The sequence below is a fragment of the Trachypithecus francoisi genome, unplaced genomic scaffold (genome assembly GCF_009764315.1).
Source record: "Trachypithecus francoisi isolate TF-2019V2 unplaced genomic scaffold, Tfra_2.0 Lachesis_group20, whole genome shotgun sequence".
In the NCBI taxonomy this organism is placed as follows: domain Eukaryota; kingdom Metazoa; phylum Chordata; class Mammalia; order Primates; family Cercopithecidae; genus Trachypithecus; species Trachypithecus francoisi.
In genome coordinates, this window is record NW_022681466.1 from 24,321,626 (window position 1) to 24,336,506 (window position 14,881).

General features: G+C 48.3%; 1 protein-coding gene across 4 annotated transcripts; it reads right to left on the reverse strand.

Moving 5' to 3' along the window:
- Positions 1-7,387: 7,387 nt before the first annotated feature.
- On the reverse strand, positions 7,388-14,825 carry SLC35B1 (solute carrier family 35 member B1). Of its 4 annotated transcripts, none has more exons than XM_033183425.1 (9): positions 14,807-14,825; positions 13,699-13,802; positions 12,944-13,049; positions 12,617-12,647; positions 11,869-12,026; positions 10,847-10,973; positions 9,954-10,060; positions 9,624-9,777; positions 7,402-7,960 (listed from the first exon to the last, which is right to left on the reverse strand). In XM_033183425.1, the coding sequence occupies exons 2-9, from the start codon at positions 13,728-13,730 to the stop codon at positions 7,908-7,910; spliced, it is 768 nt and encodes a 255-aa protein (XP_033039316.1). In that variant the 5' UTR covers positions 13,731-13,802; positions 14,807-14,825; the 3' UTR covers positions 7,402-7,907. The 4 variants fall into 4 exon arrangements, with proteins under 4 accessions (XP_033039314.1, XP_033039316.1, XP_033039315.1 ...); XM_033183424.1 differs by having other exon boundaries at positions 14,461-14,821; XM_033183422.1 differs by lacking the exon at positions 14,807-14,825 and adding an exon at positions 14,461-14,763 and having other exon boundaries at positions 12,944-13,074.
- Between the last annotated feature and the right edge of the window lie 56 nt (positions 14,826-14,881).

The window sequence follows — 14,881 nt, forward strand, 5'->3', positions numbered from 1 at the left end:
ATCCAGCTACTCGGGAGGCTGAGGTAGGAGAATTGCTTGAACCCAGGAGACAGAGGTTGCAGTGAGCCAACATCACACCATTGCACTCCAGCCTGGACAACAGAGCAAGACTCTGTCTCAAAAAAAAAAAAAAAAAGGGAAGGAGGTGAAAAGCCACAGCACTTTATTTTATTACTTAGCATAGTGGGCTCTTCTAGAACACCGCAAATTTTTAATTTTTTCTCTCCTAAAACTCACTATTTAGAACACAGCATCTTTTAGATGGAACACGCATACTGTTTTCACAGGCTGCGTCCCACCCCTTTTCCCATTTACCTAAACTAGCTTGCCTCATTCATCCGTGATCCCTGCAATGATTGTGCAGGTGTCAGAATTGAGGACCCTTAAAATGGAAAGCCATCACAGGACCCAAAGGAGGGAACAGTCGACTCTGAGCGAGGAGGGCAGATCAGTTAGCCTTTGAACTAAGTCCAAGTTCCTTATTTACTTGTTTACTTGTTTATTGTCTCCCTACCCCACCGCCCTCATTGTGAGACTACTCATAAGAGAAGGGCTTCAGTCAGCTGCCTTCTCCACAGGGTCTCGGGTGCACAGCCTGGTACAGGGTCAGTCTCAATACCTATTCCTGAAATGTGTTGAATGAGTAGAGTTGCTAGAAGTGCCAAATGCAAAAGAGAATTCCAAGCAGAGAGAACGTTGGGCATCAAAGCATGACAGTAAATAGCATACAGGGAACTGCAAATAGTTCCTGGTGAGTGGAAGTGCCGGGAGTGTGAGGTGGGTGGGATCGAGCAGGGTGGAAGTAGCGGGAATTGAAGCAGGGAAAATTGACTCCGGTGGGATCCTAAAGGGCTTTTTGTGCTGCACTAAGAAGGTAACTGTGGAATCTTGGAAGAGATTTGAGAAGTGGAGGGACAGGATCGGGTAGATTCTTGTTGCGTAGAAATAGCTCTGGCTGGGTGGGAGTGTGGGAGATGTGGGCTCCAGAGGAGAGACAAGCAGCAAACAGAACCTTCCATTCAAACTCCCCTCCTCACCTCCACCTTCCCCTTCGGTTTTGAACCCCCTGAAACTGACCTGGGAATCTATTTTAAGAGAATGGTGCCCCCTGCTGACTAAGCCTGGGCTTGCACCTCCCAGGGCCATCAGGGAAATTAAAAAATTTTTGGCCCTGAACAAAAAAGCACCTGGAAGGCTTGTGCACAGAACTGCAAGTCGTGATGTATCTGACAGTGCCTTCCTTTTCCTAGGAAGAGAGAGGCCCATAAGAACACTTGTGATCATGAGTAATGCCACAATAGTGTTGCCAGATAAAATAGAGAACACCAGCTAAATTTGAATCCAGGGACATACTTACATGAAAAATTTGTGTTGTTTGTTTGAAATTCAACTGCAGCCAAGCATCCTATATTCTTATTTGTTAAATCTGACAATTCTAGATAGTGTGTAGCGGGGTCAGGAGAAAACTGGAAATGAAATTGGACAGGCTGCTCTCCTTGGGTATCTCTGCAACCTCAACCTCATCTAAGCAGGCAGAGCTGGAGATGATGCTTTCTCATATTTTGCAGTGGCTTTTAGTTGTATAATTCTATTTGAGAAATCACTTTTAATTTAGTTCCATGATTATGGTGCATCCTGTGTATGGAATCCTTCGTGAATATGAAGAGAACTGTGGGCCCTTTTTACAGAAAAATGAACCTACTAGCTACACACACACACACACACACACACAGACAGAGAGAGAGAGAGCGTGTTTTCGGGGAGTTCCCAGCCTTCATGTAAGAGTAACACATTCCCTCTAGGGCTGTGGTCTGAGTGTGGCAGTTCTTGGGTTCTGAGTGGGAGGAAATGGCGTCTTGTCGGTAACCTCAGCTGAAACGTAGTGCTTCTGTTAGCTCTGGCCACCCACACACCATGACAAAACACAGAAGTGGGCAGGAAGAAACATACCATCCCTCCCCTTGGTGAATGGCTTGAACCACTTCCCTCTTCTACCTCTCCCAGAAATCACGGGGAGTCAGGCATATTCGGACCAAAAGCCCACCTATCCTCGCGGGCTCATGCTGCCACAGAGTGGAAGGCAGTGAATGAAGTCACGCTTCATGCCAAGTCCCTCTTCACTCCCCTTCCCGCCCTTCCTGCCAGTGGCAGGCATAGCCCACTGGCTCCCACTCTGAGGACCATGTCTGTCAGAAACTGGCTGTCACCAGCTGGTGGCAACCCTCCAGAATATATTCTGGACGCTCTGGGCTGGGTGATCAAACCCCTGGTCTGAACACGCTGGGGGCAGATCTCAGCAGGCATGCCTGGAGTCTCCTTATGGCCCTTTCTGGAAAGCTCTCTGAGCCTCCATAGCCTCCTGTCCTCCAGGCTTTATAGAAGGAAGGCAGAAGTGGCCAAGGCCAGGGGGATGTGGCTTCCAGAATCTCTTAAAGTATCTAAATTACAGAAAAATTTCATTTCAGGTTGCTTCTGTCTCTGTCAGACAAGCATGTTTATGTGACATTGAGCTCTGCTGGACTGCCTGTGGAATACAGTGCCCCAACTGACCAAGTGCATCAAGCAAACAATCACAGTGATATACCCTACAGTGTACGACTGTAGAATAACGTTTTATGTTGAACATTTTCTACAATTAAAAATTAATTTAATGAATACAGTACTATGATTTCCAATCATAATTTTTTTTTTTTTTTGAGATGGAGTTTCGCTCGCTGCTCAAGCTGGAGTGCAATGGTGCGACCTTGGCTCACTGCAACCTCTGCCTCCCGGGTTCAAGCGATTCTCCTGCCTCAGCCTCCCAAGTAGCTGGGATTACAGGCATGCACCACCATGCCCAGCTAATTTTTCATATTTAGTAGAGACAGGGTTTCACCATGTTGGTCAGGCTGGTCTCGAACTCCTGCCCTCAGGTGATCCTCCCGCCTCAGCCTCCCCAAGTGCTGGGATTATAGGCGTGAGCCACTGCGCCAGGCCTCCAATCATAACTTCTTTGGAAGCAGGGTCCTTTGTTCTGAGGTTGGATAGCTTTTCCTAAAATCTTTTGAGTTAGGCCAAGAGTGGTGGCTCATGCCTGTAATGCCAGCACTTCGGGAGGCTGAGGCAGGTGGATCCCTTGAGCTCAGGAGTTTGAGACCAGCCTGGGCAACATAGGAAAACCCTGTCTCTCCAAAATTACAAAAATTAGCCAGGTGTTGTGGCATGCACCTGTAGACCCATCTACTCAAGAGGCTGAGGTGAGAGGTTGGCTTGAGCCCAGGAAGTGGAGGTTGCAGTGAACCATGATAGCACCACTGCACTCCAGTCTGGGCAACAGAGCCAGACCTTGTCTCAGAAAAAAAAAAAAAAAAAAAAAAACTTTTTAAACCACAATGGTGATATTTGTTTTTTTGTCTTTTTTTTTTTTTTTTTGAGACGAAGTCTCGCTCTGTCTCCCAGCCTGGAGTGCAGCGACCGGATCTCAGCTCACTGCAAGCTCCGCCTCCCGGGCTCACACCATTCTCCTGCCTCAGCCTCCCGAGTAGCTGGGACCATAGGCGCCCGCCACCTCGCCCGGCAAGCTTTTTGTATTTTTTTTTTTTGGTAGAGACGGGGTTTCACCGTGTTAGCCAGGATGGTCTCGATCTCCTGACCTCGTGATCCACCCGTCTCGGCCTCCCAAAGTGCTGCAATTACAGGCTTGAGCCACCGCGCCCGGCTGATATTTGATTTTTTCAAAATGTCCCTACTTGAAAAAATTAAAAGCCAGCATACCTCCAAATTATTTGAAAATTCTACTGGGAATTTTCAGAAAATCCAAACAGCTGGAAACCACTAGTTTAGCCCACTGAGGGTTAGGGTTCCCTGACCCCGGGAAGTGGGGAGTGAAATGGGAGGCCCACCCACAGAGCTCCTGCCCTTCTGTGGGGCAGTGCAACACGACCTTCAGCTGATGCATTCTGGTGGGTTTCAGGCTCCCTCTTCCAAATATGGGGAGACTGGTTTCTGGCCTAACCTCTTCCCAGGAGTGTTCTAAGGATAAAATGTCACGTACTAAAGAGCTTTGGGAAAGAAGGAGCTCTATAAATATATGAGATTACTGTTCCCAAAGACAGCTGGTGTGTTTTTAGTGGGAAGGGCTGAATGATTCCACAGAGACTGAGGACAATTTCTCTGCCAGGGCATCCAAGGAAAATGACCAGCACTACTCATAAAACCTGCAAACTGTTCCACTGACAAGCGGGGCCAGACAGAGGCAAAGGGTCTCCCAGCAGGCTTCACTTTCCTCCCTCAGAGGGCACAGGTCCAAAACGCAACTCGAATTCAGGGAGCCTAGAGTTCTAGTTTGTGTCTCAGGGACATACCTAGGGACCCACCGCAGGTCACCTAACTCTCCCTCATTTAGGTTTTCCCATCTCTAAAAAGTGCGGATGTCTGCTGAGTCCCTTTTCACAAGGGTGGTACGAAGCTGTGAGAAAACACATAATCCATTCCTAAATACCTCACCTGATAGATTACCTACCATTCATGTTTAATTCCTGCCACCTTAAGTCCTTTTAAAAACAATATGGGACTTTAGTTTCTTTTAATGTTTAACTCCAGAATAGCTTTCCCCATGATTGTACCCCAAATCACACTGTGGCAGGGCAGCGGGGGGCAGGGGGTTATTCCCCTTGCCACAGACGAAAAGGTGAACAGGGACTGAAAAATCACTTTGTCATGTACCTGAGCATGAACAGTAAAGGAGGTGGCTCAGATGCTTTGACCAAAGTAGCTGTAAGCACCATACACCCCAAACGAAAAACAGTGTCTTGGGAAATGTGTGTGCCAGTTCCCTCCCTTCCACACATAGCTGAGAATTAACTGCAGATGAAAGTCCTTTGATCTTTAGAAATCTGAGGCATCAGGCCGCCCAGGGTTAGCCATCACCATCACTTTTGTTTGAACTTGTCTGGTATTTTACATTTATCAGCCTATTATAAGTTAACAGTGTTACTGACTTTAGTCAACTTTGGCACTCCCAGTCCCTGTGATCCTGCAGGTAAGTTGACACCCGGAGCAAGCTGGCAGCTCACAGAACCTTTTCAGGTATCTTCAAGTTGAGCAAAACAATACCTCCTGTAAAATCTGCTCTCCTGCCATATGTTCCCTACGGAACTGACCTAGGCAGGAGCAAGGGGTGAAAGGCAGTCAGGCACCCCTTTTCCTGCTTGGCAGTGGAGTCCAAGCTCGAGCTCCTCCTCCTCCTTTCATCTTCCTACACTCTCCAGCTCATGCCTCACCTTGCCCGGACACCTTCCTTCGTTGTTATCCCTGCATTTCTGAGATGTGATAATGTGTTTTCCTGTCTCCCTATTAGACCGTGAAGTCCCTAGAGGGTAAGTTCTAGCCCTACTTAACTTTGAACTCCCAGCATGTTCACAATACATGGCACCCAAAAGGAAGTAAATGTTAAGATGGATGGACAGGGGACTGAACAAATACACTAGAACTGGGCTCCCAGCCCACCCTGGGTAGGACAGGCCTGCTCTACAAGCCGTTTCTCTAACGTCAGGTGAGAGCCATGCTGAGCTACTGAAACCCTGCCTTGCTCATGACTAGTATTAGGCGTTTTTGAGACAGCTAGTTGAAAATGGTAGAAGGAAGAGGTCGAGGGAATTGGTCTGGTAGCTGGGAAGATGTCTCTTAAAACAGGCCCAGGCCGGGCGTGGTGGCTCAAGCCTGTAATCCCAGCACTTTGGGAGGCCGAGACGGGCGGATCACGAGGTCAGGAGATCGAGACCATCCTGGCTAACACAGTGAAACCCCGTCTCTACTAAAAATACAAAAACTAGCCGGGCGAGGTGGCGGGCGCCTGTAGTCCCAGCTACTCGGGAGGCTGAGGCAGGAGAATGGCGTAAACCCGGGAGGCGGAGCTTGCAGTGAGCTGAGATCCGGCCACTGCACTCCAGTCCGGGCGACAGAGCGAGACTCCGCCTCAAAAAAAAAAAAAAAACAAAAAAAAACAGGCCCAGATGACAACTGCTTGCACCTGCAGGTCCCTGGCCCTAGTAACATGCTCTAACCACCTAACTAATCCACAGAAGACAGTTTCGAAGACCTATAAATCTAGTAGGGAAGAAGCTAATTGATGCAACTTTCAGGATGAAAAAAAAAGACAGGGGAGAGGGTGGAGAAAGGAAGGAAGGAAGTTCAGCCAGATGTACTTAGAGCATCTTCTCTCTCCAGCAGTTCAAAATGATAGGGGGCTTTTTGGGGCAGGGCTGCAGTGACACCTGGGCCCCCAGAGAGTAAGAAGAGCACAAGTGAGGCAGGGCTTGAAAGGCTGGGCGGGGGGTGGCAAAGCAGCCGTTCAGGAAGGAGGCCGGGCTCCCATCTGGAGAGCCAAGGGGCTAGGGCTGCTGAACAGATGGAGAGAAAGTTGCAGCTGGTGGAAATGCACTTTCATGTGTAAAGTTTGGTCCTTGGAGGATTGCGATTTCCAACTCTAAAGGCAGCAATGGGCAGGTGGCTCTGCTCCATACTCCGCCTTTTCCCTCCGTTGCCACCCAGACAACTCGACAGTGGCTGTGCCAGGACTCAGCCACCATGACTTCCGCCAGCATCCCTTTCAACAGGCAGAAGCTGGCATGGTGACACCTTGGCACAGCAAGGATGGCAGAGGACTGCAATGCTTCAGCAGCTGGAGGACGCAGGGGAACAGGAGGGATTAATCCAGCCTCCCTGGAGGGACCAGGTAGACTGAGAACAGACAGACAGATGGAGGGGAAATAAGGAAAAGTACATCACAGACCTTCCAAAGCTGACCATGGTGTATGCACTGGGTCTCCACTCTGGTCTTGATAGAGCTGTGGCTGAAGGAGAGGCAGTGGGGAAATGGCAAAACAGTATATTCTGAAGCTCTGGGTTCATTTTACCCCAACCTCAATGAATATTTCTTTTTTTTTTTTTTTTTTTTTTGAGACGGAGTCTTGCTCTGTCGCCCAGGCTGGAGTGCAGTGGCCGGATCTCAGCTCACTGCAAGCTCCGCCTCCCGGGTTTACGCCATTCTCCGGCCTCAGCCTCCCGAGTAGCTGGGACTACAGGCGCCACCACCTCGCCCGGCTAGTTTTTTTTTGTATTTTTAGTAGAGACGGGGTTTCACCGTGTAGCCAGGATGGTCTCGATCTCCTGACCTCGTGATCCGCCTGTCTCGGCCTCCCAAAGTGCTGGGATTACAGGCTTGAGCCACCGCGCCCGGCCCTTATTTCTTTTCTGTTTTTGATTTTTAGTGGAGACAAGGTCTAACTATGTTGTCTAGGCTGGTCTCAAACTCCTGAGCTCAAGTGATCCTGCCGCCTTAGCCTCCCAAAGTGCTGGGATTACAGGTGTGAGCCACTGCACCAGGCCTAAGAAAAAGATAGAACATAACTTTGTTTTTTTTTTTTATGTAGTATTTGCCCACAGGAGCTTTAAGAGAGAAAGTGACTTTTACATTCTCTGGCTCTAATGGAGAGCCACCTGTCCTCTAATGGGACCAGCTCTAATGGGACAAGCCTCACCCATCGGAACAGAAGCCGTTAGCACAATTCTGCGATCTCATAGAGTTCCTCCCTACAATGCTCAGGCTCTTGGGGGAATCACCCACTCAACCATGCTAACCACACCCACGAGAGGAGCAGCCTGAGTAGTGAACATCCAGCTCTGCCTCTTCCCTCCCTCTTTATTTACCATAGACTGTGCTCCAGGGCATGAAGAACAAAAACCACCAACTCTGTCTTGTTAAAATCCAAGTGCATTTTTTAGAATGTGTGATTTTGCTTGATTTTATTTTTTTAAAAAAGACTGGAACTCAGTCCCATATTCCTATTGAGTCCATTTTCCTAAGAGATGTCACTGTTTGAGACAATAACTTAAATATTCTTGATGTGGAGGTAGTCTCTCTCTTCCTAGTGGGATGTCTTCTTGGCTCCTTTCCCAAACTTGGCATCGAGACCAAGACCTGTGAAAAGAAAGAAAATGGGCTTAGCCTTATGAGGGAAAATGAAACTTACCAATGATTGTGGTGGGGTGGGATAGTCGGCCTTGGGGGTAGTCAGCCTTGTATCTCCAAAATGGGGGCTTTAAATAAAATACACGTCAAAACACTGGTTTTATGTAACTTCCTCAGAGACAAGAGAATGGCACCAGGATACTAGTTATTACAGATATCTGTATCTATATAGATAGATATAGATACATACATATATTTATAATACAGCAAGACTAAAAGAAATTTAAGAGTCAAAACTTCTAGGCTATGGCTGAATGTGGTGACTCACGCCTGCAATCCCAGCATTTTGGGAGACTGAGGCAGGAGGATTATTTGAGCCCAGGAGTTTAAGGCCAGCCTAGGCAACACAGCAAGACCCCATCGCTACAAAAAAAAAAAAAAGAAAAAAAAAAAATTTAGTCAGGCGTGGTGGTATATGCCTATAATCACAGCTACTTGGGAGGCTGTGGTGGGAGGATCACTTGAGTCCAGGAGATCAAGGTTGCAGTGAGCTATCATCGCACCACTACACTCCAGCCTGAGCAACAGAGGGAGACCCTAGGAAGGCTGGATTAGACATAAAGCTTCCTTTTCTCTTTTTATTTTCTTCTGACACTGGTTCTTACTCTGTCACACAGGTTGGAGTGCAGTGGTATGATCACAGCTCACCTTAGCCTCCACCTCCTGGGCTCAAGTGATCCTCTCACCTCAGCCCCCTGAGTAGCTGGGACCACAGGCGTGTGCCACCATGCTCAGCTAATTCTTGTATTTTTTTGCAGAGACAAGGGTCTCATCATGTTGCCCAGGCTGGTCTCGAACTCCTGAACTCAAGCGATCCTTCTGCCTCAGCCTCCCAAAGTGTTAGAATTACAGGCATGAGCCACCACACTCAGCCCCTTTTCTCTTTTTTTTTTTTTTTTTTGAGGCGGAGTCTCGCTCTGTCACCCAGGCTGGAGTGCAGTGGCCGGATCTCAGCTCACTGCAAGCTCCGCCTCCCGGATTTACGCCATTCTCCTGCCTCAGCCTCCCAAGTAGCTGGGACTACAGGCGCCTGCCACCTCGCCCGGCTAGTTTTTATATTTTTAGTAGAGACGGGGTTTCACCGTGTTAGCCAGGATGGTCTCGATCTCCTGACCTCGTGATCCACCCGTCTCGGCCTCCCGAAGTGCTGGGATGACAGGCTTGAGCCACCGCGCCCGGCCCCCTTTTCTCTTTTAAAAAAGTTTTCTCTGGGCTGAGCACGGTGGCTCACGCTTATAATGCCAGCACTCTGGGAGGCTGAGGCGGGTGGAACACCTGAGGTCGGGAATTCGAGACCAGTCTGACCAACGTGGAGAAACCCCCATCTCTACTAAAAATACAAAATTATCCAGGTGTGGTGGCGCATGCCTGTAATCCTAGCTACTTGAGAGGCTGAGGCAGGAGAATTGCTTGAACCCAGGAGGAGGAGGAGGCTCACCCAGTTGGTGAGCCGAGATCATACCACTGCACTCACTCCAGCCTAGGCAACTCCAGCCTAGTGAAACTCCGTCTCAAAAAAAAAGTTTTCTCTAAAATATTTAAACAAATTTCATAAATATACAAGTAAATCTGAGGAGACAAAATCCAGCTGTGTCTCTGTGTGGCCACTTACCCAGGAACACAAGCACAGTGCCCACCCACTGCACGGGGCTGATGGGATTGGCGAAGAGGATCACAGAGGCCAAAATTGTGAAGAACTTTCGAGTTGTAGTGATGATGGAGCAGGTCAGGGGACCAAAATACACAACCGTCATAAAGATGAAGCTCTAGAGAAAGATAAAGGTGAGGTCCGGTGGGTTCTTGGGTATCTGCCATTGGTCTAAAGTCTATAAGCAGACCTCAGGGCTAATCTTGCCACCCTCTTCTTCCAGCCAGGCCAGTCTTTCTTAGGGAACCAGCTGCCAGAGTAGGGAAGCCAAGCCATCCCTTTTCAAGCACTCACCTGACCCAGGGCACTGGTCAGCCCAAAGAGCAGGATGTTATAGATGATGGCAGGGTACCTTTCAGCAAAGCTCAAGAACTCCCAGAGCTCCCCAGTGAACAGGATTCCTGAGAAAACATGTCAACAAATGTATGGCGTGTTTTGTGTGCCCTTACCCCCGGGTGTGCACACACACACACGCAAACTCCTGCACATGGCCTGTTAAAGAACTGCAAAGGAGGTGGGATGCGGGAAAGTGTATGGTGTGGATTTGCATCGTCTCATCATGGATTCTTGTCATATTTTTCTCTGATTAGAGAAACTAAAGAGAATTTTGTGAGAAAAGCTTGAAAGTTTATGAGTTACTTCTACCAAAGTGATTACAAGCAGAAATCCTCAGATGCTGTAGAGATGCTGACCCACACATCCTTAGCTCAAGGAAGCCCCTTGCATTAGTCACCTCCAGCCATCAGCAGCCTCCACCATTAACCCCAGTGTGCTGTACAAAAAATACTTTCTACATATGCCCAAATTTGAAAAGTTAGGAAGCACTGATTTCAAAGCAAATCCACATTTGAACTATTTTCAGTGTACAGCTAACTCTGTTTCCTGTGAGCACTACATGTCTCATTTCCTTCATGAAAGGGAACGTTCCCAGGTATCTCCCTGTGTTTTACTACTGTCTTCCCATGACACCTGACACACCACTCTCCTTCATTGTGCCAATAACAAGTAGCAAACAAATCCTGCTGGTGCAGGTTTTCCAGGAAGGTTTCTCAAGGGCTTGAACAAAAGGGCATCTTGGAACTAATTCAGGCCCTTGGTCTGGGCAACTAACAGCTAGAGGGATCAAAAGGATGAGGGCAGCCTGCCCTCTGGTGATACATGGGAAGAACAGCAGAACTGGCTCTCACCCATTCCCAGCAGCAATGTCGACCAAAGGTTGATGTTCAGCATCATGTGGTTGGAGCCTGTTTGGTAATGAGCCCGCATGTGGTCCTGGGAAACACCAGTCAGTCCATCCAGGGTCAGCGATAATAGCTGGGAAAGAAAGGGTGCAGCCTGCAGTGAAGTGGCCAACAGGGCCCTTTCCTAACCCAGGACACAGGATTCTCACTCTCAGCCTCCTCGGAAAGCCACTCCCTTTAAAGTCCTCAGAACAAAATGCTGCCATTTGGTCACAGGTGGAAGGTGGGGAGAGACCATGCTGACTGCCTCCCCTACCCCCTCCTCCCGCGGCCCAGGCACTGGACAGACAGGCTAACTGAGCTACGTAGTGATTTTGTAATCAGAGTAGAGCAGGAAGCTCACTGCCCAACATAAGGGAGGGGAAAGGTAGTCCCAGCAGGTTAGTTTCCTAGCTTGGAGTATAGTGCTCCAGAGACTGGATCCTATACTTAGGCTGCCTGGATTGGAATCCTGACTCTGCCACTTAAATAGTCAAATGACCATGGGCAAGCGAGTTAACCTCTCCGTGCTGAGTTTCTTCATCTGTAAAATGGAGATAATACCACATAAGAGACTACTGTTGTAAAAATTAGTCAATTAACATGTAAAACACTTGGAACAGTGCCTAATGCATACACACCAGATACTATCATATTATTTTAAACTCTGGCTCCTAGGTTTCTTGGAAAGCCACAGTGAGAGACATTATTCCTTCCCTCTCTGCTCTGAGGTCTCTGTGACCTCACACCAGGATTCAGCCACAACCCTCAGAGCTATCTCTTCTCCAGAATGAGAGCTGAGCTGTAAATATTTCAGGTTTCCCACTATGGCATTAATAGAGCCAGGGGCCTGCAGCAAAGACCAGATATGGGGATAAGGAGCACCACAACCTCCCTTGACACATAACTGGCCTTCTGCCTGTCTAGGTGAGGCTATCCTTTGGTTACGTTTGCTGGAGAAGGCTGCCATCCCCAAAAGGATCTCATACCAGGAGTAGCTCTCCATAGCCGACTGTGTGTTCTTCTATCCCAACAACTTTCTTGGGTTTGTACATGAAAAGGGCCACTCCAGCCACAATTAGCAGCACACACAGGTACTTGGCCAATGGGTACTTCTTCTTCAAGAGGGTCACCCCAAGGAGCATGACTACAGGGGAAAAAACAGAGTAGAAAATTCAGGCATCCATGAGGCATCAATGACCCCAATACCCTCTCTCCCAGGAGCCAGGAAAAGACTCAGGGAGAAAAGAATGACTAAGAAGGAAGGCTTAGAGAGGACAAAAGGAGGGTGCCAGGCTGGCACCTAGATAAGCATTGAGCAACAGGGTTAAGTATAAGACAGGGAGGAGGTAGAGAACAAAGGTGAAAAGTCCAGGAAGGGAGAGGGCAAGGGTGGGGAACAGTGGAGAAGGAAAAGAAGTTGAGACAAAGAAACTGATGATCAAAATGGGAATTAGGTTTGTCTAATGACGATGTACACAAATGCAACACAGAAATGGCTGACCAAGTGAAGCAGGCTAGGTTGGCCTTTAGCTCCTATTAAGGAGTACCAGCCTATGAACATCATAAGAAGTGACACAGATGACAGGATGGACAGCAGAGAGAGCTGGGGGAAAGTCCCTGGAGACAGCCATGATGGGATGATGAAGCTGAGAGGGACACAGCTGTAGTAGAGAAAGAGAGAGCTTACTATAGGAAGAGAGACGACAGAAGAGGAAGACCATCTTCTTTGCTTACCTGGGATTGGCTTGCAGGATTTACCAAGGACCTGAAATTAAATCCAGCAAATAATTTCTGAGCATCTGTGATGTGTCAGGTACTATGCTAGGTACCATACTGATTAAGATGAGTAAGCACAGGGCTTGCACCAGAGACTTCAGCCTCAGAAAGCAGCCCAACCCACCACCACTAAACCCAAGTTCTATGCTTCTATACACTCCTAATGTCTCAAGGACCGTTACTTTTTATTATTATTATTTTTTTAACTCACAGACCTGAAGGAAGAACTCTTAGTCATTTTCAAATGATATCTGAGCCAACCGTCATCCCACCCTGACGTTTCACCTGAGTTGGGTAGTTGACAAACTGTAGTGCTGAGTTGCTGGAGACCATGGCACCCAGATAGGAGATAGAACAGGCAGCATAGAGCCAGCTCCGGGTACGATCCACCCTGGCAGTGTCAAAAAACTGGATCACTGGGAGAAGACAAAAAAAAAAAAAAGGAAAAGACAAAAAAAAAAAAAAAACAAGAGAAACCTGGTGGGGCTAGGATGGACCACTAAGCAAAGCTAAAGCCACATGAAAGGAACTTGTCTGTCAAATAAGACACAAGCTATTTCTGTCCTCTTACACTGGGAAATCTCTGAAAATTATTAATCTTTCCAATTCTGCCTAAGCCCAACAAAAGACCACATGAAGGGTGGAGGTGAGGGCCTCATTCAGTTCAAGGGACCAGTCAGCCCTGCTGCTAGTCCCCAGGGAACAAAGAGAGAATGCTCAAAGCATGCTTGAAGCTGACACACAAAAGAAACTCAAAGGGAAAGAAAAAAATGTTTCAAGTATTTTCAATGGGGATTTGGAATACAGAAGACCCATTCTCTGAACATTTCTAACTCAGAAGTTGATAAAAATTGGGGAAATAATATTTTACTCCACTTCAAAGTCATTAGTTTTACAGACTTCACAGAGAGGCTGTGTGAGTACAAAATGAGGTGGAGATCATGAGTTAGCCTTTAAGGTTGAATCAATGTTTAATGCCTAGCATACTGAGGGAACTTGGGGTAATGGGGTACCCAACAAATTACTATTTAGGTACTCACAGATCTTGGCAAACACAGCATTGATCACACATTGAATGAAGACCAAAGTTAAGGCAAAGGTGAACGTCTCCTGTTTGGCTCCCTCCCCATACTTTCCTCTTGTTCTAGAAATGAAATGCATGATAAAAGAGAGGAGAAATTAGTATATTTCAGTCACTGTCATCTAATATATCCAGAACCACTGAAAACTTTAAAATTATCTTGCCTCTCTGGATGTAGGGAGAGTTTGTAAGGACCACTAGGCTCATCTGCAAAAGGGGCTGATTTTACTGGATCTAGAAACTAGACATCCCAGCCTACTGATTCCACAGCCTAAGGAAAGAATACCCGAAAAAGACGGAGAGGAAACATGCAAAACGAGATAGTGAAGTCAGGTACCCCAGGCAGGAGGAGACGGTATTTGGGCTATGGCACCAAGGCCGAGGGCGAACAGGTTGTTTGCAAGCATCTGGGAGTACCAAAAGGGGGCCAACTCGGGTCCTCTTTGAGGGGTAGAAGTCTCAGCCTGTAAAACGCAGGCCCTTAGAACCAAGCAGGGAAAAACATCTAAGAAAAGAAAATAACCAAGTCCAAAGAATCCAGAAAATAACCCTAGAGTTCTGGAATTCTGGGTAGGCTCAGCCACAGCTGCAAAAGTAGTAGGGTGCTAAGAGGACGACAGCCGGGCATGAGGACAAGAGGCAGAAGGTCCAGAGGCAGAAGGCCCGGGACCCCTGTCACAGGCTGGGGAGAGAATGTCGGCCCGCCCCCGGGGTCGCTCACATCTTTTCCTGCAGGATCCCATAGTAAAAATAGCAGACAAAGACACCCAGGAAGCAAAGCGGCAGGCGCAGCCGGTCGGGCACCAGGGAGCTGCTAGAGGCCATGAGACGCCCGGAGGAGCCGACTGGAGACCCGCTCACAACCGGCACCGGCAGCAGCGGCGGCTGAGGCGACAGCTCCAGCCGGACATCGCCGACCGGCGGCAGGGGCCTCATAGGAGCTGCATGCGACCGCCGTCCAGCAGGGCCCAGCAGTCACTACCGGAGCTGCCAGCTCAGGTCTGCCAAGGGGGAAACTCCTCAGAACTCAGCAACCACCTCCTAGGAAAGAAAACCCGCCCTGGGACCTTGGCTCCATCCCTGAGGGCCAGGGGAACCGGCAGCCTCGGGACCAATTTCTCGCCCTGGAGATTTTTCCAATC

Bases quoted from the DNA above. Each gene is read 5' to 3' on its own strand.
- SLC35B1 (XM_033183422.1), bottom strand. From the start codon at position 14,675: ATGAGGCCCCTGCCGCCGGTCGGCGATGTCCGGCTGGAGCTGTCGCCT. The intron at 12,648-12,943 runs GTGAAACGTCAG...ATTTAATTTCAG, and splicing joins TTGTCAACTACCCAACTCAG to GTCCTTGGTAAATCCTGCAA. The intron at 10,974-11,868 runs GTATGAGATCCT...TTTCTTTCCCAG, and splicing joins GCTATGGAGAGCTACTCCTG to CTATTATCGCTGACCCTGGA.